This window comes from Acinonyx jubatus, chromosome X (genome assembly GCF_027475565.1).
Source record: "Acinonyx jubatus isolate Ajub_Pintada_27869175 chromosome X, VMU_Ajub_asm_v1.0, whole genome shotgun sequence".
In the NCBI taxonomy this organism is placed as follows: Eukaryota; Metazoa; Chordata; class Mammalia; order Carnivora; family Felidae; genus Acinonyx; species Acinonyx jubatus.
In genome coordinates, this window is record NC_069389.1 from 61260264 (window position 1) to 61284573 (window position 24310).

A 24310-nucleotide genomic window follows, 5' to 3' on the forward strand; every position below is an offset into this window, starting at 1 on the left:
GAGCCTGGAGCCTGCTTGGGATTTTGTGTCTCCCCCTCTCTTGGCCCCTCCCCTGCTTGCACTCTGTCTCTGTCTCTCTCTCTCAAAAATAAATAACCATTAAAAAATTTTTAAAAATACCAAGAATCACCCTCAATGATGATAACATTTAAGGATTTGACAAATACAGGATGAAAACAGGCTACACAGAGGGTGGTGTAATTACTCTTAAGAGTAATATCTGACATCTACTTTTATATAAATCTCCATCCCTTCCTATTTTCCTACTTTATAGACTAAAGCTATTTTCTTGAGTTTAATATTTACCATATGCTTTTAATCATTTCACTATATCATTATTCTTTAAAAGAAGTTGATCATACTACTCTAAAGGCTTTTATAGTATTTGATCTTCTAGGTTATAAAACAGCAAAAAGTGAACATATCAGTATAACATAAAAATCCTTTTCAAATTAAAAAGATTTTTCAAATCTGACTCCAATAACCTTCCTTTTTTCACCTCTACCTCCCATATTCTCCCCAATCACATTTAATGTCTCACTGTTCTCAAGACACAAAAGGGCCTAGATATGACCTTTCCACCACCTACAACATCTCCCCTCCTTGGCAACACCTACCACCTTGACTTAAGTACCAACTCAAAACTGCCATTTCTCTCTCTCTGGAAAATTCTGCTGTCAACTCTCCAAGGCAATTGTTTGCTGTTGTTCCACATTTCTTGGTTCACACCAATGTAACTCACTTAACTACATCACAATATATTTCAGTAATTTACTCCTCCACCTAGCTCAATATTAATCATCTGTGAATCCCTATCATCTAGAATAGTGGTTCTCCAACAGGAGGATTTGCCATTCCCACACCCTCACTATCCAGAGGAACCTTCTGACAGTGTCTTTAAACATTTTTTGTTGTCAAAACTGGTGGGGAGGGGTGTTACAAGTATCTACTGGACAGAGGCCAGAGATACAATGCATACACAGGACAGCCTCCCACAACAAAGAATAATCTGGATCAAAATGTCTATAATGCCAAGATTGAAAGAAAGGCAACCCCGGTCCCAGTCTGTCAGATAACGACCAAACAGGTCAAAACACCCAACCACAATTCTTTAAGACTATGATCCACATCACTCCCTTTGGCATCTGCAAGTTGCACTAGGAATGCGGGCAACTGTCTTCATGGCTGCCATCTAGCAAGGGAGTGGGACATGGTAGGTGCATAAAGTTAAAACACGATAGTGCTGTCATATCGAGCTTTTTCTATTCCCTGTTTTTTTATTAGAGTTCCAAAAAGTAGATTCTTTTACTAGTGTAATTATTGCCTTTATGAAGTGACAGAATTTTGGAGTTACCTGCTCTGCCACTGTATATGATGTCACTCCTGGTGTGTTTGTTGTAATCCCTATGCCAGTGCCACATTTTCTTAAAAACTATAGCTTTTTGTAAAATATACTTTGGCATCAATGCCCACATTGTTCTTTTTTGTACTATCTTGGCAATTCTTGAACCTGCACTGTTCCTTTTTTTTTTTTTTTATTTCAGAGAGAGAGAGAGAGAGAGACCATGAGCTGGGAAGAGGGGTGGGGGGAAGAGGAGAGAGAATCTTTTATTTTTTATTTTTTTTAACGTTTATTTATTTTTGAGACAGAGAGAGACAGAGCATGAACTGGGGAGGGTCAGAGAGAGGGAGACACAGAATCTGAAACAGGCTCCAGGCTCTGAGCTGTCAGCACAGAACCCGATGCGGGGCTCGAACTCACGGACTGCGAGATCATGACCTGAGCCGAAGTAGGCCGCTTAACTGACTGAGCCACCCAAGCGCCCTGAGGAGAGAGAGAATCTTAAGCAGGCTCCACCCTGAGCATGGAGCCCGATGCATGGCCTGGGATCATGACCCAAGCCAAAACCAACAGTGGTTTGCTCCACTGACTGAGCCACCCAAGTGCCCTGTCCAAAGCATGTAAAGGCAAATATACTATCTATAGCCACCAGGGCAAGGGATAACAAGTGGGCCAGGCACTTGACAGACATAAAAGATGGGAAGAAAGAAGCCAGATAGAGATACATAAGGAGGGGCACCTGGGTGGCTCAGTCAGTTAAGCATCCGACTTCGGCTCAGGTCATGATCTCGCAGTTCACGAGTTCGAGCCCCACGTCAAGCCCTATGCTAACAGCTCAGAGCCTGGGGCCTGCTTCAGATTCTGTGTCTCCCTCTCTCTCTTAAAAATAAAGATTAAAAAAAAAAAGAGAGATACATAAGGAAATAAGAGCTCCAAAGAGCTCCATAAAGCTCCAGCACATACAAAGGAATTTGGAAGGACATACCTATGCCCAAGGCTGCACACATGCTCAGAAAAATCATGAGAAGGCCAAAAACATTCATCTTTGGCTGACTTTTACCCTCCACCCAATCAGGTATGTGACAGCTACCAAAGAGTTTTTTTTTTTTGTTTATTTACTTTTGAGAGAAAGACAGAGACAGAGAGACAGAGAGAAAGAGACAGAGGCGGGAGCAGGGGAGGGGCCAAGAGAGGGAAACACAAACCCAGGCAGGCTCCAGGCTCTGAGCTGTCAGCACAGAGCCCGACGCGGGGCTCAAACTCACAGACCACGAGATCATGACCTGAGCTGAAGTCGGGCGCTTAACCGACTGACCCACCCAGGTGCCTCGCTATGAGAGTTGTAAATGTACAGGCTAAGCAGTGAGAAGTGCCCCAATACTGAGCCAATCTACAAAGACAGAGAGTTGGTTTGGTTTGATTTGGGTTTCTGTTTGTTTTGGGACTGTTATTTTTTTCCTTGTAGGTATTTAAGGAAAGCTCTGTCAAACCACTAACTGACCAATCAGCTACCAGAACAAACACTTCAGTATCCACACATGACAAATATAGCCTTTATGAAAATAGGTTAGAAAGTTCACTAAGCAAAAACTACAGGAAGCAACAACCCTGGGGTGGGGGGCAGGTATTTTCCAGTTACCATATTACAATATTCAAAGTATCCATTTTCAACAAAAAGATACAAACATGCAAAGAAACAAGAAAAGTATGGTCCATTCACAGGGGAAAAAAAAAAAGGAAGAAATTAACAATACTGTCCCTGAGGAGGCCCATATGTTGGAATTAGTAGGCAAAGGCTTTATTTCTTTAAGCTTTTTTTTTTTTAACGTTTTTATTTATTTTATTTTTGAGACAGAGAGAGACAGAGCATGAACGGGGGAGGGGCAGAGAGAGAGGGAGACACAGAATCGCAAACAGGCTCCAGGCTCTGAGCCATCAGCCCAGAGCCCGACGCGGGGCTCGAACTCATGGACCGCGAGATTGTGACCTGGCTGAAGTCGGACGCTTAACTGACTGTGCCACCCAGGCGCCCCTCTTTAAGCTTTTAAAAAAAAAAAAATTTAAGTTTATTTAATAATTACTGACAGGGGTGAGGGGCAGGGAGAGAGAATGACAAGCAGGCTCCGCACTATCAGCACAGAGCCTGATGTGGGGCTCAAACTCAGAAACTTTGAGATCATGGCCTGAGACAAAATCATGAGTCAGATGCTTAACCAACTGAGCCACCCAGGCGCCCCAGCATGCAGTGCCTTTAAATCAACTTTTAAATACATTCAAGGAGCTAAAGGAAACCACCATGTCTCACCAAGATAAGAATATTCAAATAAAAAAATTCTAAAAAGGAACCAAATAAAATTTTGGAGGTAAGTAGTATTATAGCACACATGAAAAAAATCACTATACAGGTTCAATACAACAAGGATAAGAAAGAACAAGTGAACTTAAAGGCAGCACCAATTGAGATTAACCACTACAAGGGAAAAAGAAGGAGGGAAAATGAACAGAGCATCAGAGACCTATGAGACACCATCAAGCCCAGCAACACATGCATAATGGCAGTCACAGACAAGAAGAAAAAGGAGCAGAAAGAATATTTAAATAATTATCAAAGCATGCCAAATTCATGAAATACATCAATCTACATATCCAAGAAGCTCAATGAATTCCAAGAATAAACAGATACACACTGGGACAAAATACAATTAAACTGTCAAAGCCAAAGAAAATCTCAAAATCAATGAAAACTGACAAGTACAAGGGATCCTCATCAAGATTAATAGTTGAACACAATGGGGGCACCTGGGTGGCTCAGTCAGTTAAGCGTCCGACTTCGGCTCAGGTCATAATCTCAAGGTTTGTGAGTTTGAGCCCTGTGTCAGGCTCTGTGCTGACAGCTCGGAGCCTGGAGCCTGGAGCCTGCTTTGGATTCTGTGTCTCCTTCTCTCTCTGCCCCTCGCCCACTTGTGTTCTGTCTCTCTCTTTCTCTATCAAAAATAAATAAACATAAAAAAAAATTTTTTAATAGTCGAATACAATGGAAACCAGAGAACAGTGAGGTGACATATTTGAAGTGCTGGGGAAAAAAGGTCAACCAAGAATTCTGTATCTAGCAAGTACATCCTTGAAAAATGAAGAATTATGTCAAAAATCAAAAGCTGAGGAAATGCATTGCTAGTATACCTGCACTACAAGAAATGCTAAAGGGAATCCATCAGGGTGAAATAAAAAGACGCCACAGTATAACTTGGAGCTATATCATAAAACGAAGAACAATAGGAAAAGTAACCACATTAGGTAAATACCAACACTACATTTTTCTTTTCTTTTTTTTTGGGGGGGGGGGGGCAGGTTTTATAACTAACTACTCAATCTCTTTACTTAGCTGATAATCAAAAACATCCCAAAAAAGAAAAACCCAAGACCACTGGCTTCACTGGTAAATTCTATCAAACATTTAATGAATAATTATCACCTCTCAAACTCCTCCAAAAAACAGAAGAGTAGGGAACACTTAACTCATTCTACAAAGCCATCATTACCCTAATATCACAGTCAGACAAACACATCACAAAAAAAGAAAACCACAGGTCAATATCCCTTATGACTACTGATGTGAAAATCCTAAACAAAATACTAGTTAATAATGTAAAAATCCTAAACAAAATGCTAGCAAACAGAATTCAATAACTCATCAAAACATCATACACCAATGACCAAATGTGATTTATCCCAGGAATGAAAAGCATGACACAAAAATAAATGAATGTAAAATACCACATAAAACAGAATAAAAGGGTAAAAATCACATAATCATCTAAACTGACACAGAAAAAGCATCTGACAAAATTCAGCACCCTTTCACAATAAAATCACTCAGAAAACTACAAAGAGAAAGGAACTTCCTCAACTGGATAAAGGGTATTCATGAAAAACCCACAGCTAACATCATATTTAATAGTGAAAAAGCTAGATTACAACCTAAGATTAAAAACAAGTATGCTTGTTTTTGCCATTTCTATTCAATAGAAAAGAAAAAGAAAAAAAAAGATTCAAACAACAAAGGATGAAGCAGTTTGTAGATGATGTGATCTTATACATAGAAAATCCAAAAGAATCCACAGAAAACTATTAGAGATAATAAATGAATTCAGCACAACTGCAAGATGTAAGATCAATACACAGAAAGCAGTTATATTCCTATACATTAGCAATGAACAACGCAAAGAGGATATTAAGAAAATACTTCCCAGTAAAAAAAAAAAAAAAAAAACACTTCCAGTTTACAACAGCATCAAAAAGAATAAAATATATAGGAGAAATTTAATCAAAGAGATTCAAAACTTGTACAATGATCATTAAAAAACATTGCTTAAAGAAATTAAACAATTCCAGGGGCGCTTCACTGGCTCAGTCAGAAGAGCTTCCAACTCTTGATCGTGGGGTCATGAGTTTGAGCCCCACATTGGGTGTAGAGATTATAAATGAAATGAAATGAAATGAAATGAAATGAAATGAAATGAAATGAAATGAAATGAAATGAAATGAAATGAAATGAAACGAAACAATTTCAATTAAAGAGAATGATATCCCATGTTCATGGAGTAAAAGATTTAATACTGTTGAAAGCAATACTACTCAAAATGATATACAGCTCAAATGTAATCTCTATTAAAACTGCAACACACCCAAAAGATTCCACCAAAAAACTGCTAGAACTGATCCATGAAATTAGCCAAGTTGCAGGATATAAAATCAATGCACAGCAATCGGTTGCATTCCTATACACCAATAATGAAACAACAGAAAGAGAAATCAAGGAATCGATCCCATTTACAATTGCACCAAAAACCATAGAATACCTACAAATAAACCTAACCAAAGAGATGAAAAATCTATACACTGAAAACTATGAATGAAATTGAAGCTGATGAAATTGATGAAAGAAATTGAAGACACAAAAAAATGGAACAATATTCCATGTTCCTAGGTTGAAAAAACAAATATTGTTAAAATGTTGATACTAGCCAAAGCAATCTACATATTCAACGCAATCCCTATCAAAATAACACAGCATCTTCACAGAGCTAGAACAAACAATCTTAGAATTTGTATGAAACCAGAAAAGACCCTAAATAGCCAAAACAATCTTGAAAAAGAAAACCAAAGCTGGAAGAATCACAATCCTGAACTTCAAGTCGTATTACCAAGCTGTAATCATCAAGACACTATGGTACTGGCATAAAAACAGAGCTCAAATCAATGGAACAGAATAGAGAACCCAAAAATGGACCCACAAACATATGGCCAACTAATCTTTAACAAAGCAGGAAAGAATAGTCAATGGAATAAAGACAGTCTCTTCAGCAAGTGGTGCTGGGAAAACTGGACAGCAACATGCAGAAGAATGAACCTGGACCACCTTCTTACACCATACACAAAAATAAACTCAAAATGGATGAAAGACCTCAATGTAAGACAGGAAGCCATCAAAATCCTCGAGGAGAAAGCAGGAAAAGCTCCTTTGACCTTGGACACAGCAACTTCTCACTCAACACGTCTCTGGAGGCAAGGGAAACAAAAGCAAAAATGAACTATTGGGACCTCATCAAAATAAAAAGATTCTGCAGAGCGAAGGAAACAATAAGCAAAACTAAAAGGCAACCAACAGAATGGGAGAAGATATTTGCAAACGAAATATCAAATAAAGGGTTAGTAGCCAAAGTCTATAAAGAACTTATCAAACTCAACACCCAAAAAACAAATCATCCAGGGAAGAAATGGACAAAAGACATTCTGAATAGACACTTCTCCTAAGAAGACATCCAGATGGCGAACAAACACATAAAATGCTAAACATCACTCATCATCAGGGAAATACAAATCAAAACCACAATGAGATACCACCTCACACCTGTCAGAATGGTTAACATTAACAATTCAGGCAACAACAGATGTTGGCAAGAATGCAGAGAAAGAGGATCTCTTTTGCACTGCTGGTGGGAATACAAACTGGTGCAGCCACTCCGGAAGACAGTATGGAAGTTCCTCAAAAAGTTAAAAATAGAACTAACCTATGACCCAGCAATTGTACTACTAGGTATTTATCCAAGTGTGCTGTTTCCAAAGGGCACACGCACCCCAATTTTTATAGCAGTGCTAGTGACAATAGCCAAAGTATGGAAAGAGCCCACATGTCCATCGACGGATGAATGGATAAAGAAGATGTGGTATACATATACAATGGAGTATTACTCAGCAATCAAAATGAATGAAATCTTGCCATTTATAGCTATGTGGATGGAACTAGAGGGTATCAGGCTAAATGAAATTAGAGAACGACAAATACCATATGACTTCACTCATATGAGGAATTTAAGATACAAAACAGATAAACATAAAGGAAGCAAAAATAATATAAAAATAGTAGGGGGACAAAACATAAGAGGCTCTTAAATATAGAGAACAGAGGGTTGCTGGAGGAGTTGTGGGAGGAGGGATGGACTAAATGGGTTACAGGCATTAAGGAATCTACTCCTGAAATCATTGTTGCACTATATGCTAACTTGGATGGAAATTAAAAAATAAATTAATTAAAAAATAAAAATAAAAATAAAATAATTCTTATCAAAAAAAACAAAACCCACAACAGCGGGGGCACCTGGGTGTCACAGTCTGTTGAGTATCCAACTCTTGATTTAGGCTCAGGTCATGATCTCACAGTTCGTGGACTGAGACCTGTATCAAGGCTCCATGCTGACAGCACAGAGGCTTCTTGGGATTCTTTCTCTCCCCCTCTTTCTCTCTTCCTCCCTCCCTCCCTCCCTCCCTCTCTCTGTCCCTCCCCCTCTCAAAATAAACAAACTTTTTTAAAAAGCTGCAATAGCCACTACTTGCAAAAATCAAAAAGTCAATCCTAAATTTCAAATGGAAATTAAAGGGACCCCAAACAGCCAAACCAATCTTGAAAAAGAAGGACAAATTTGGGACATTCTCACTTCCCAATTTCAAAACTTGCTACAAAGCTCAAGTAATCAAAACAGGTGGTACTGGCATAAGGATAGACATATAGACCAATGGAATAGAACAGAAAGCCCAGAAATAATCCATACATCCACAGTCAACTGACAGACAAGGGTGCCAAGACCACCGAATGGAGAAATAACAGTCTCTTCAACAAATTGTGCCAAGAAAACTAGATATCCGCATTCAAAAGAATGAAGTTGGAACCCTATCTTACACCATACACAAAAATTAATTCCAGGGGTGCCTGGTTGGCTCAGTTGGTGAAGCATGTGACTCTTGATCTTGGGGTTCAGAGTTTGAGCCCCACGTTGGGTGTAGAGATTACTTAAAAAAATCTTTAAAACAATTAATTCAAATTGGATTAAAGGCCTAAATATGAGCTAAAACTGTAAATTCTTAGAAGAAAATAGGGGGATAAATCTTCATGACTTCAGATTTGGCAATTTCTTGGATAGCACTAAAATACTCATGAAACAAAAGAAAAAGCAGGTAACCTGGACTGCATCCAAACTGAAAACTTTCATGCACTACCAAAACAGTGAAAAGACAACCACAGAATGGGAAAAATAATCACAAACCATATATCTGATAAGGGGTTAATATCCAGAATTTTTTTTAACGTTTTATTTATTTTTGAGACAGTGAGAGACAGAGCATGAACAGGGGAGGGTCAGAGAGAGAGAGACACAGAATCTGAAACAGGCTCCAGGCTCTGAGCTGTCAGCACAGAGCCCGACGCAGGGCTCGAACTCAAGGACCGAGAGAGATCATGACCTGAGCCGAAGTCGGCCGCTTAACCGACTGAGCCACCCAGGCGCCCCAATATCCAGAATTTTTAAGACTCCTACAATTAAACAAACAAACAAAAAAACCCAATTTAAAATTGGGCAAAAGATCAATAGACATTTTTCCAAAGAAGATATACAAATGGCCAATAAACACATGAAAAGAGACTTTACATCACTAGTCATTAAGGAAATGCAAATAAAAACTACAATGAGGTAACACTCCACAACTGTTAGTATGGGTATTATAAAGAAAAAACATAAAATACTGTAGTATATATGCAGTGTTTAATCTTCATTTCAGGTGTACAACATAATTCAACAATTCTATACATTACTCAGTGCTTGCCATGGTTAAGTGTAATCACCATCTGTCACCAAACGGATTACCATCTTATTGATGATATTCTCTATACTGTACTTTGCATCTCCATGACTTATTTATTTTATAACTGGAAGTTTGTACCTCTTAATCTATTTCATTTTAGTTTCTTATTTGTCAACTAATTTTTTTTTAATTTCAGTATAGCTGACAGAGTCAACTAAATTTTTTAAATTAACTTAATTCTAAAATAAAATAAACTGTATGAGCTCATTTTTCTAAAAGATAAAAGAGGGGCGCCTGGGTGCTAAATCTGTTAAGCATCCAACCCTTGGTTTCAGCTCAGGTATTGATCTCATGGCTTCATGGGTTTAAGCCCCACATGGGGCTCTGCACTGGCAATGCGGAGCCTGCTTGGGATTCTCTCTCTCTTCCTCTCTCTGCCCCTCCCCAACTTGTGCTCTGTCTCTCTCAAAATAAATAATTCTTTTTTAAAAAAAAGAAAGGGCAGGTAGCTCCTTTAAAAAATAATAATAAGGGCATCTGGGTGGCTCAGTCGGTTAACTGTCCAACTTTAGCTCAGGTCATGATCTCACAGGTTTGTTGCTTTGAGCCCCACAACAGGCTCTACACTGACAGTGAGGAGCCCGCTTGGGATTTTTTTTTCTTTCTTTCTTTCTTTCTTTCTTTCTTTCTTTCTTTCTTTCTTTCTTTCTTTCTCCCTCTCCCTCTCCCTCTCCCTCTCTCCCCGTCTCCCCCACTTGTGCACACGCTCGCTCTCTCTCTCTCAAAATAAATAAATAAACTTAAAAAAAAATTGTTACCCTTCTACAACACAAGTGGGAATGTAAATAGTACAGCCACTCTGGAAAACAGTTTAGTGGTTCATCAAGAGATTAAAGCTAGAATTTCACTTCTAGGTACATATCCAAAAGAACTGAAAGTAGAGACTCAAATAGACATTTGTACATCAATGTTTACAGAAACACTATGCACAGTAGCCAAGATGAAAACAACCCAAATGTCCATCAACAGATGAATGGATAAATTAAATGTGGTGCATATATGCATAGTGAATGGAATAGTATTCAGCCTTAAAAAGGAATGAAATTCTGACACATGCTACAAAATGGAAGAACCTTGGAGACATGCTGTATAAAATAAGCTAAACACAAATACAATTCCACTTCTATAGGAGTATCTAGAATAGTTAAGATCAGAGACAGAAAGTGAAATGGTGGTTACCAGGGACTTAGGGGAGAGGGGAATGGAAAGTTATTGTTTAATGTGTACAATGAAGTTTCAGTTTGAGATGATGGAAAAGTTCTGGAATTGGACAGAGGTAATGGTTGCATAATGATGCAGAACACTGGGAGATACAGGGATTCTTTTTGAGGTAAAGGAAACATCCCAAAATTAGATAGCAACAATGATGGTTGCACAACTTTGTAAATACATTTAATGTACTTAATGCCACTTAATTGTGCACTTTCAAGTGGTTAAAATGCTAAATTTTATGTTAAGTGTATTTTATCGCAACAGAAAAGACATGGGAAAAAAAACAGAAAAGAACAATATAAATAACAAGGCTGGTAGCAGTAACATCTGTCCATTACCATTCTCCCTTCCAGCATATGAAAAATCTCTAAAATCTGTTTTGAAAGTTCATAGGTATACATGAATAAGCTATCTCCTTATATGCCAGATTTGTTGCCAGGAAAATATATTTCTGTGATTTATTAATTATTTTCTTGTCTTGTGTTATTTATTTTTAGTCTAAAAAGCACTTAAGGGCAGAATCTCAATTTTTCTGGTTTTATTACACTCAGTATCAACAGCACCTACTTAGGCAAATAAACACTATTCAGAATCTGTATGAAAATGTCAAGCTTTCTAAAATATTTAAGAAACAATGGAGGACTAATAACATTCCAGTCTATTTTTTTAATATAAAGGTATAAATGCTCTAATGGAAATAAATTATAAATTTGTAATAAAGCAGCAATATGTGAATAAGGTCTGCGTTTTTTCTTATTATGTGGTCTTTGAATAGTGGTCTCTATGTAATACTCTAATTAAAAATTGAATTGCAATAAATGTCACCATTTTCATGTGGGCCAAAGTACTAAAACCTTCAAAAAACGTTTCATCTTACTTGACACACTGATACCTGCTTTATTAAACACAGTTCATTCCAACAACATATCACACCCCATCTTTACGCAAAGGCATTCTTCAAATGGAGACAAGAGGCAAAGAATGTGGCAAGAGCAAGAAAGTGAAGCAAAAAGTTTTATTCCTATTGTAAGGAGAAATAAGAAAAGAGTCTTCAGGTGAGAACTAGGGTTCTCTTTCCCTGCAGAAAAAAAATACAATTTTAAGACATTTAGATTTTAGAGCCAGAAAACAGCACCTATTTCCACAACTCATCCTTCAAACCAGGCAGGTAACCCTAGCTCCCTTCCAAAATAGGTAATTGCTTAGAATTCAGATGTCAGAGACAAATCATAATACGCTAATAAGTAGGTGGCAGTATTTAGGAACACAAGTTATTTAAATATTTTTTTTTATTTTTTTAATGTTTATTTATTTTTGAGAAAATACAGAGAGACAGAGTGCAAACTGGGGAAGGGGTAGAGAGAGCGAGACACAGAATCTGAAGCAGGCTTCAGGCTCTGAGCTGTCAGCACAGAGCCCGACGTGGAGCTCGAACCCACGAGCCATGAGATCATGACCTGAGCTGAAGTCGGACGCTTAACTGAGCCACCCAGGCGCCCCTAAATCTTTTAATGTCTATTGGAATGGGGAAGAAAAAGTTCCCAAAAGTCATCCTTTCCTGCCTTGAAATTCCATCTTTTATCAAAGTTAATTCTACCCCTGATTCAAGTAAAACCACTATGTTCATAAACCATATGTGTCAGTAGCACTCAACTGTACTTAGCACATGTTACTATATTTTATTTTTTTTTAACGTTTATTTATTTTTGAGACAGAGAGAGACAGAGCATGAATGGGGGAGGATCAGAGAGAGGGAGACACAGAATCTGAAACAGGCTCCAGGCTCTTAGGTGTCAGCACAGAGCCCGACGCGGGGCTCGAACTCACAGACCATGAGATCATGACCTGAGCCGAAGTCGGAAGCTTAACCGACTGAGCCACCCAGGCGCCCCGATGCTACTATATTTTTAAGGGGAACGGGAGTTGGACATATATGCCTATATTCTCTTAAATATATTCCTTGCCTAAAGGACTGTTCTATCTTCTCAGTATGACCAATAATTGGCATAATTGAGTATAGACTCAAATATGTCACCCCATGCTCAAAATATTCAAAGTCTTCCCATGTTTATAAAGTACGAAACTCCTAAGCATAGCATTCAAAGCTCTCTGCAAGATTATTCACACATGAATTTCCAATCTTAACACATCTCTTCCACTGAATTTTCTTTTACTTCTCTTATAATAAGCAACACATTCTGCTTATAGTTCCTTGTTTAAAACTCAAAGTAATCTCTACTGAACCGTAAGCTCCTCAAAGGAGGAAACTGGTCTGGGTTTGTCTCTTTTTCTCATGTGGGGAAAAAAAACTGCCTTGTAATAAATGCTTATTAAAATGAAAATAATCTAGGGGTGCCTGGGTGGCTCAGTCGGTTAAGTGTCTGACTTCAGCTCAGGTCATGATCTCATGGTTCGTGAGTTCCATCCCGGCATCAGGCTCTGTGCTGACAGCTCAGAGCCTGGAGCATGCTTTGGATTCTGTGTCTCCCTCTCTCTCTATCCCTCCCCTGCTTGTATTCTGCACTCTGTCTCTCTCTCTAAAATAAAATAAACATTAAAAAAAATTTTAATGAAAATAATCTGCTCAGAGATTCCTTAAAAGAGTGGTGATTGGTTAAGCATTAAAAAAAAAAAACCTGATGGGGCTCCTGGGTGGCTCAGTCGGTTAAGCGTCTGACTTAAGCTCAGGTCATGATCTCATGGCTCATGGGTTCAGGCCCCACATCGGGCTCTGTGCTGACAGCTCAGAGCCTGGAGCCTGCTTCAGATTCTGTGTCTCCCTCTCTCTCTTCCCCTACCCTGCTCGTGCTCTCTTTCTCTCAAAAATAAAATAAACATTAAAAATTTTTTAAAAAACAACACCTGAAGTCATTTTACCCTCCAGTATCTTCCTGTCTCTAAAATTCAGTAAGCTGTGTCAGATGCACTATATATAGTCAGCCTTCGAAACAAATATATTATTTCATATACATAACAAGTAACAGGTGCAGTCACTTTAATATGAAACATTCACTCTTGATTCTCTGTTTAGCACTCAGAACACACAATGAAAATGCACAAATAGGGTGTTCTGTGGTTTTGAATTTTGAGGGTATATAAGGAAGGTGGAAAGGGGAAAAGAAAAAAGAAAAACAGTAAGAGGTCAGCAAATTCTCCCCAACACTATAGAAATTAACCAAACCTAGCTTCAAATATCTAAATTAAATGGCAAGGAGTGATAATCTTAGTATTAAAAGAAAAAGCATTTTTGGGGTAACTGGGTGGCTCAATCGGTTAAGCATCTGACTCTTAATCTTGGTTCAGGTCATGATCTCACAGTTGGAGCCCCATACGGGGCTCTGCACTGACAGTGAGGAGCCTGCTTGGTATTCTCTCTCCCTTCTCTCTCTTTCCCTATCCCACTCACACACTCTCTCTCTCTGTCTCTCAATAAATAAATAAACTTAAAAAAAATTAGAAAAAACATTTTAAAATATAGTAAGAGTAAAGATATCATGTGCTTCCTGATAAAACGTACTGAGAAAGACACATGACTTCACAGTGTTTCTAGCAAAATACATGATCACAAGGAAATATCAGACAAACCCAAATTAACTGTTCTGTATTCTTCAAAAATACATAAGGGGAAAAAAGCAAGGTACAGTGCTCCAGAGTAAAGAAGATTAAAGACACATGACAATGAAATGCAATGCATGTTCCAGAATTGGATGCAGGGCCAGAAAAAAAATAAACTTTGTCTTTCACTATACAGGACATTATGAAGCAACTGGCAAAACACGAATAAGGTCTGTAGAGTAGAAATACTACTGTATCAATGTTAATCTCTAATTTTGCTAACTATAATGAGGTTATAGAGAATATTCCTATTTGGGGGAAATACATATTGAAGTATTCAGGGGTAAAGGAGCATCATGTCTGCAACTTAATCTCAAATGACTCAGAAAAATAACATAGAGAGAATGATAAAGCAGATGTAAAATATTACTATTTGATAAATCTGAGTGAAGGATCTATGAGAATCTATATACAATTTTTGCAAATTAAGTCTAAATCTATAATTTTTAACTTTTTATTTTGAAATATAGTAAAAAGATTATCCTCTGTCTCCTTGAAGGTAGATCTCCTGAGGTTACATTAAAAACATTTTAAAAATCATTCAAACATTACATGAGATCAATGAGACAGTGACTAGAAAGTTGTTTTAAGTAAATGTCTTTGATCTCTGGATAGATATTTTTAAAATATTATTTATAATAACACAAAAATGTCTTTTATGGGAGTAGGACTAAGTTACTAGCCAAAATGTATATTAATACAGATTTTCTGAAGTATATGTAAGTTTCATGGGGAGAAGGCGTCAATTTGTCTTATTCACCTAAGCAGTACTTTAAATAGTTCTTGGCACATGGTAATAGTAATCAATAAAAATTAGTATTTGAGTAATTAGTATGTCCTAGACACTAACCTAAGTGCTTTGTGTCCACTAACTCATTAAATCTTCACAGAGTCCAAGAAATATTTGTGAATGAATTAGTACTTTTTTGCAGGATGACGATTACATTCAGTTCAGAAATCACGTTAACATCAGTTCCTAAAAATCACCAGGTTATGGAAAATTGTGCAATGAACACCACAGGACTCATAGGGAAAATGGGGTTAGAAGCAAAACATTCACATGCCTGGGTGGCTCAGTCAGTTGGGCACCTGACTCTTGATTTCAGCTCCGGTAGGGATCTCAGAGTTCATGGGTTCGAGCCTGACATCGGGCTCATCCCTGACAGCCCAGAGCCTGCTTGGGATTCTCTCTCTCTCTCCCTCTCCCCTGTCCTCTGCATCTCTCTCAAAAAAAATAAACATTTTTTAAAAAGCACAATACTCAAAAAACTTCATCAATGACACATTTTTTAAAAGAAACCTGATTAAAATGATAGCACAATTTTACACAGTTTACACATTAAGTGATTAAGAAATACACAAATACAATAATAAATACAGCACTTTACCTTGAAAAAGACCTGAAGTTTGCTTGTGGAAGCACATCAGAAGGGCTGCAGCTCATGAATTACTGTGAAATGATGGAAGGAGGGTTATCTGAAATCGGATGGAAAACTGTAACAACAGATGTGGATGGGAGTGGCTCATAACACAAGGGGTGAACTAAGCTAGCCAACAGATGTTTGAGGTAAGAGGTATGTGCATGTATATGCAGGTATTTAACACACTCCAGTTCAGCTGGGTGTAGTTCACTTAGAGAAAATTCTTTCCATAAAGGACCAGATAGAAACTATTTTAGGCTTTGTGGACCATTAGGTCTTTGTTGCAACTATTCCACTCTGAGATTGTGGTACAAAAGTAGCCACAGACAATATAAACAAATGGGCTTAAGTATGTTCCAAAAGAATTTTATTTACAAAAACAGGCCACTAGTTGGTGGTCATGATTTGCTGATCCCCTGACCTTGCAGACAAAATCCTGCATAAGAAAATAAAAATTCTGTCTTATGCTCAAATTGTTACCTGATTTATCAACCTTGTTGAGACATACACACATTTTCAAAACAAGCATTATAGCAGAACTATATTTAGAATGCTATCAAATAAATATATCAAAATATGAATATAATTCAAATAAGCAAAATACCAAATACGGTATTACATGAAAATAAATTATATTTTATTTTGGACTTTATAAATCAAGTATTACCCAAAAGTCAACTGAGCACTTTAAATGACCAAAATAAAGACAACTAAGGATAGATTTGAACAACCATAGTCAATCAAAATCTGTGCATTACATTCTATATAATCGTTAAGGAAAGTGGAAAATACTTTGACAGCTCTTTTGAACTGAAATTATCAGGCTCATTTACAATGGCACATGTGACTTTTCTAAGACCATCAAACCACAAAAGTTAACATACAAATTACACTATAAGATGAGTAAGTTTTGGACATGTAATATACAGCATGGTGACTAAAGTTAACTATACTGTATTATGTAATTGAAAGTTGCTAGAGAGTAGATCTTGAAAGTTCTCACCACCACAACAAAAAAATGGTTATGTACGGTGAAGGTGTTAACTAACCTTATTTTGAGGTAAACATTTCAAAATATATACAATTATCAAAACATCACATTGTACATCTTAAACTACACAATGTTACATATTAATTATATCTCAAAAAATCTGAGGAAAAACATACTAATTGCACAAAAGTTATACAATATTTGTCCAGGAATTGAGTTAAAAATTCTAAGTTGACTTGCTTCTAAACAGAAAACACTAACATATACAACAATCCTTTGCTCAAGCTGCTATATCTCACATCTGGAATCTCCCCTAGTATTCTTTGTCAAAATTATCCATCCTCCCATCCTCCAAGGGCCAGATTCAAATGCTTTATAAAGCCTTCGCTGGACCTCATCAGAAATATCTTCCTACTCTGAACTTAGTTTTTACCAAATGCAGCATTTATCACTTTATATCCTACTTCAAAACTATTTGTGTATATGTCTTATTTCCTCTGCTATATGGAAAATAAGACTAACCTTTTAACCAAACTAATCTCTCTGCCTGGGCAGCCCTTTTTCACAGACAACCCTTAATTTCTAACTCATCTTTAAGACTCACTACAAATACCATTTCCTCTGTAAATCCTAGATATCCCAAAAATGAGGCCTTCCTTCATTTCTGATACTCAGTAAAACCAATATACCCCCACTTTAGCACTGTTTTATACCTATTTACGTGATATCTCCCTCATTAGATTAAGAATTCCTTAAAGAGGTGGGAATTTTGTCTTACTAACTTTTGCATACCCTAGCACAGTGCCTGGCCCCTAGTTGATACTCAAGTATTTGATCTACTAAGAAAGCATTCTCTCAAAATATGGAATATAAGATATAAACATGTGAACACCACTGCCATACCAATAATTTCTTAAATATTGTATAGAACAGTTACCAAGAAAGCTGGACTACAGATACCAAGAATGGCTACTTCAAGCCAAAGCTGAAAGACAAAGTCTCAAGAGACATGATCTGAAAACAGTGGCTACAGCGCCCAATTCACAGAACCTTTTCTCAGGGCAAAAAGCACAATTGGCCAAAACTAATAAAGGTCTTTTCAAAAGTATCATCCCCAATCATAAAAGGGCAGAAATATAATACATTGGATATAATAATCTTTCAAAATAGAACATGTCCTGAGCAACAATAATTACTGACAAACTTCTCGGCAAAAAGTGTTTCCTTTCAATGTTCCAACAAATATATGTACATGACACCATTACATATTTTATTATCAACAAAACACTTGTATCCTAACATGTAAGTTCTAAGGCAAAAAAAGATATGCATACATGGTAAAGAAACTTCCCTTCATCACTACCCTTCTTATCTCCCAAAGTAAGATTAAAAAAAAAATGACTGACATTCACATAAGCAGGAACATTTTTTTGTTTCTTTTTAAACTCTATACTCAATGTGGGGCTCGAACTCACAATCCCGAGATCAAGAGTCTCATGCTCGGGGCACCTGGGTGGCTCAGTCGGTTAAGGTCCAACTTTGGCTCAGGTCATGATCTCGCAGTTGGCGAGTTTGGGCCCCACGCCATGGCAGGCTCTGTGCTGACAGCTCAGAGCCTGGAGCCTGCTTCGGATTCTGTGTCTCTCCTCTGCCCCTCGCCCACTCACACTGACTAACTGACTGTCCCTCTCTTTCTCTCTCTCTCTCTCTCTCCCTCTCCCCCCTCCAAAAATAAAAATAAACACTAAAAAAAAAGAGTCTCATGCTCTACCAATTGAGCCAGCCAGGTGCCCCTTTTTTTTAATAACCTTATAGAACATCTAGTACAGGTTCATTTTACAAATGACAAAACAGAAGCCTAGAAAGTATAAATTTTTCCAAGGTTCTACAATCAGTTAGGCAAAAAGATCTATACCTAGAAAACCTAGATTTGGCTTAGAGTTCAGTTTTCATTCCTAACACTAGTAGTTCTCAAACTTTTAATTTTAGGACCTCTATAGAGTCTCAACAGTTAAAAATTAACAAAGACCACACATAGCTTTAGTTTATTGCCTTTTAAGAACCAATGTTCTAACCATGTTACTTCCTCCAAAACAACTGCAGGCTTTATCAATATTTATTAAACTTATTCCCATTTTACAGATGGAAAAATGGAGGATAAATAGCTTGCATGTTAGCTATTAAGCCAATCATAAGACAAACATTAGCATACAGGTACAGAGAAATCCTACCTAGATGCTCCTTTTACTGTCCTATTATATCCAACATTCCTAAAAGAAGATCTAAACATCATTTTCAAATGGCTTAAACTGTTTGAACAGCGTTTGCCAAAGTTCAAGAAAACATTCCAGGTCTGGAGGAAAGGACTTCATGTAAATCCAAGAACTGTCTGATACAATCCATAAATGTATTCAGACTCCAAAAGTGAAACAGACACATAAATACACACACTTTCTTGCAGAAAATTGTTTCACACACCTGTATCTATATAGAAATTTCTTTAAGTACTACATTTATCTTATCTCTAGAAATACAATATATAACTGAAAGCTGATGGCCAACTATACCAAGGGTTGCCAGTAATGAGAACTGGCACGATCAAAATTAAAGTCACAAATGTCTTTCTTTTCATCCCAGTCAGCAACATAACCAAACAACTGGTATTTAAATGTTTTCAAAACCTTTTATAAAATGTGCATGTACTCCCCCTCCACAGCCTGGCTTAACACTTATCACTTGGTGGGAATGCAAATATTTCACAGATAACATTTTTCAAAAATTAAGTTAGTATGCAATTCATTATGAATTACTGTCCTAAAAGATACTTCCTATGACATTTTCCCAGCATCTCTCCATTTCAACAACTTCTGCTTTTTAAAATTTAAGACCATGGGGGGGGCAGCGGGGGGCTCAGGTGGTTGAGTATCCAACTCTTGATTTTGGCTCAGGTCATGATCTCACAGTTCATAAGATCAAGCCCCACTGTCAGTGCTGAGCCTACTTGGGATTCTCTCTCTTTGCCCTTCCCTTGCTCTCTCACACTCTCTCTCAAAATAAACAAATATTTAAAAATTAATTATTTTTTAAAAAACAGAATTTAAGTCCATGGTGTGCTTGGCTGGCTCAGCTGGTGGAGCACGTGACTCTTGATCCTGAGTTCAAGCCCCACTCTAGGCATAGAGCTTACTTAAAAACAAATAAACTAAAAAATAAAATGAACTAAAATTTAAGACCAATAATGTTATACTGCTGTCAACTTTTCAAGTAATCAGCTGCCATAAGTATTAGAATGACAAGTTCCATCAAATCTCTAAGACCTTTATCCAAAAGTAAATTTCATCTGTCAATCAGAAGCTGATCTTTCATAATGATAAATATTTCAAGAAACAAACCGATCTCATTTAAAATAAAATACATAACAAAAAGCCCTTTAAAAACAATAACAAAACCTTTAAGGACTGAGACGCTGATTTTTCAGTGTATGATTCAGGTCATCAGTTTATTTTTGTTCCTTCTTGCCTTTCAGCTATTTTTTTCACCACAGAATCATAGATAACGTCTTTTTTTATAAACACTAGTAAAAATTAGAACTAATCTTTGTTCCTACTTTAAGTGCTCAACAAAAGTTCTAATAAAGGAAAAATCTGTGGAGGGGCACCTGGGTTACTCCATCGGTTAAGCGTCCAACTCTTGATTTCAGCTCAGGTCATGATCTCACAGTTCAAGAGTTCTAGCGCAGCCTGCATCAGGCTCCACTGTCAGTGTGGAGCCTGCTTGGGATTCTCTCTTCTACCTCTCTTTGTGCTCCTCCCCCATCTCTCTCAAAATAAATAATCTTTAAAAAGAAGAAAAAACTAATTTGGATGTAATTTTTTTTAAAAATAAAAGAAAAAAAGAAAAATCTGGAACTATTATGTAAAATAAAACAATTATGTATAAAATTGCTCATATTATTTCTATCTCACATTAGAAGAGAATCAAGAGTGATTCAGTATTGTGGGTTAAACTCAATCAAGCACTACCTGTCCAATTATCCTTTGACTATGATTATGACTTGGGATGAATGACACTTCAGCCTGAAACAGTTCTCAACACCCACTTAGAGCTCTTCCACAGTAAATAATCAGAAAGCATCATACATTTTTAAATTAACATTAATGTATGTGGTTCTTTACAAGGGGCTTTTCATGTAGCTCAGGACTCTCCTGGAATTCAATGTTTCAGTTATTCTCACTATCTCATCTGTACATAAAAGGCAAAATACTATTAACAGCTACAAACTTAAAGACCTACGACAAATGACCACTACGACAAATGACCACAACAGCAGCTAAAATGAACTTCTTCCACTGTAATACTTGGGCTAAATTAAAACGATCATAATCACATTAGACATGGCAGGTCAAGGGGGCATTAATGCCTTGTGGTTAAGAACGTAAGTTCTGGAGTCAAAACTAGGTTCAATTCTAGCTCCACCAATTACAAGCTGTATATCTTTAGTCAAGTTCTTTGATCTCCCTATGCCTCAGTTTCCTACTCTTCTGTAAAATGAGGAACACCAAGTACCTATCCCATAGGGTTGTTTTGAGAATTAAGATTATACAGATGAAGACAAACAATAAGCACTCAATTTTAGTTACAATTATTACTCTTACCACCAAGATCTACAAAAATTCAAGACAAGAGAAAAAAACTGACCCTGGCATAAAATGAATGAAGTCTCCTTTTATGAGACTTTCAGTAAAATACAGAGATTATATTTAATTATAAGGTATACCCTTCCTATATATGAACATGAGCACCTAATAACCAGCCAATAAGTTGTATTGGGTACCTCCTATGTACCCAATACCCTATAAATAAAGGTTTATTGTAGTTGGACCAATTAACACAAATTCAGAAACAGGCTAAAATCTTTACACAGCTAGGGATCTGATAAGAACTAAAGTGTATTTTTTTTCTCAAGGAAAGGAAAACATATTCTATCTACTGTGTGTTAATGTACAAAAATAGACAATATCACAGGCTCATTCCCAAATTCTACATGCTAGGTAAAGTGCTCTAAAAATGTATACCATCATAATACTCAAAGGCACATTTTGCCAATTACCAATGCAATTCTGATCCATGCCCCCTGTAGTTTATTTTGCCACTAGGCACCAAGAATATATTTAAGAACAGAAAAATTACTTAATTCATGAGGGATGAAAAGTCAGATGTCAAACAGCCTGCAAAGCAAGCCAGCCACCTGTGTAAAAGTGGTATACATGTCATATTAACAACCCATATTTTTAGACACTATCAAGAGGCAAATCAGAAGCACAAGAGAAAAACAAGCTCAAACTAATAAACATGCTTGATTGTTAAAAGGAGCCTGCCAGGCACAGTTTCCCTTGGAATAAATCTTACTTCCCAGCAACCCACATTAACCTACTCCCCATTCCTCACGGAATAAATTTTTAAAACGTAGGGTCTAATTACTTTTGCTCGAAATTTGCCCAGAAAGTGGAGAAACATTTGAGGTCTGCCTTACCACTCATTAAAGCCGGACTTCACAAAAAGTATACTGAGGTCCTCTGGAAGCAAAACCCTGCGTTAGTATCCTCTTGCCTAGAGATAAATCCAAGGATACCCTTCAGGATCTGGAGTAGAGAAGGAATGTAAAAACCTAGCAAGACCCACCCGTTCACCCCCACAAAAAAGAGCTTGTCCCCAGGGGCTGCAGAAAAAAAAATTCCGCAAAGCCGGGTATTTCCCGTATCCTGCTATCCAAATGCCACTAAGTCCTCCCAGAATCTCACATCCTCCCGCCCGCCCGCCCCTCCCCCTCTTCCCACTCCTCCCTCCTCCCAACCCCTCTCCTTCCCCACGCAGTTTCCAGGCCCAAAGATTAGGAAGAACGACCGGGATACCAAAACCCCCTCCGACTTAAGGGGCTCTCAATTCCACAAGCACCAAAGAACAAACTAGACGAGCCAACTAAGCTTCACCGGTTAGGGGTGGTTGAAGTAAGCGCTCAACACGCCAGGCCGCGCCCCCCCATCCCCACCCCCACCCTTACCCCCACCCCCACTCCCGGTTAGAAGCTACTGCCGAAACTCCGAAAACCTCCTCACCTGAAGAGAAAATGAGGTCTCTTTCCGCTAAGCGACACAAAGGCCTAACACACAAAGCTAAAGCATTCCCAAACACCCTGCTCAGAAGGCGCGTAGGCCCAGACCGCTAGGACCCGTGAGACGGGGTTGTATTTTACCTCATGGACTCAGCAGTCATGTTTTCGCTTCAACGCCTTGTAGCTTCAACGACCGTAGGGCGCCGCTTTGCGCTCTCCGGCGCCGGGTTACGACAGAAATGTAATGGACTCTTAGTCGTCACTATAGCTGGTGCTGGATCCTCCCCACAGCTCAGAGGCCGGTACCACTGCCCCCGCCGCAGGAGCCGCGGAAACAAAGCGACGCCGCCGCCGCCGCCATTTTGTTGGGCCGAGGCTCAGGCAGAAGAATTGGCGCGTCCTCCCTCTTCCTCTTTCCGTCTCCCATTGGCTACTCCCTCCGCAGCTCAAAATCTTATTGGCGACGGAAATTCACCTTCTTTGGGGGGCCTGTTGCTAAGGCGGCCTACGTCATTTGATCCACTCCACCTTCTCATAGGGGTTCCAATTCAGTCCTAATGACCTGAAAGCGCTAGTGACGTATTTTGACTTTATTCTGAAAATGCTTTTTGATCCATCCTCTTTTCTTTCACATATTGACAAAACAATAACAACTTACATTTACTGAGAGTTTACTATATACCAGCACTATACTAATCCTTTATTCGAGTTATCTCATGCAATCCTTATTCTTTTTGAGGCAGACAGACGCTTGTTAACTACATACTCCAGATGAGGAAACCAAAACACAGTCTCACGCTAGTGGAGCCAAGATTCAGACCAGACACCACACTCTTAACCTCTAAACTATATGACCATCCTATATATTTTCTTTCCCATATTCCAGGTTATGTTCAAGTTCTTTACTTTCCTACATGTTTTTTATATATTAATAAGCATGCCAGCATACTTACAACTATATACACAAGACGAACTTGAGATCTGCATACAATTCGTTCAATATTGAATAAACTGTAAACTGCCATACAGACAGACACACACACACATCGACCATTCTCCGAGTCTGATGTGATGTTTAACTCACCAACCAATCAAGGTCTATTTCCTCCTCATCACAGAGGTTTGGCTGGGTAATCGCTAAAACCCTTTCCAGACTTCATGTTCTGTAATTTAATTGTCCCCTGGTAATCTCTGCAAGTCACATATCAGTTCTCTGAAATTGAATAGTTTCTAATTTGATTTCCAAATTTATTCTAACATACATGTTTTATTTCATTTTATTTGCTTTTCTTGAAATTTGCAAGTGCTCCTGTTGTATTTGGGTGAAAGAGTTGCTGCTTTCTTCCGGAATTGGAAATAGTGAGCCTGTTTTAAATGGAACGCTTTGATAACTTGATAAGCACAGCAAATTTTTAACTAAG

General features: G+C 37.9%; 1 protein-coding gene across 12 annotated transcripts in view; it reads right to left on the reverse strand.

Moving 5' to 3' along the window:
* Nucleotides 1-23865, reverse strand: part of ATRX (ATRX chromatin remodeler) — a 307952-nt gene extending 284087 nt beyond the window's left edge. For 4 of the 12 annotated variants that reach the window (XM_053202508.1, XM_053202507.1, XM_053202505.1 and 1 more), the window contains exons 1-2: nt 23031-23301; nt 15754-15815 (exon numbers count right to left, since the gene is read on the reverse strand). In XM_053202508.1, coding sequence (XP_053058483.1) covers nt 15754-15809 — 56 coding nt within the window. In that variant the 5' untranslated portion in view covers nt 15810-15815; nt 23031-23301. Of the gene's footprint in view, nt 1-15753; nt 15816-22310; nt 22420-23030; nt 23302-23842 lie in introns of those variants that run through there. The other 8 variants (XM_053202509.1, XM_053202506.1, XM_027053741.2 and 5 more) reach the window with 6 other exon arrangements.
* Nucleotides 23866-24310: the final 445 nt, after the last annotated feature.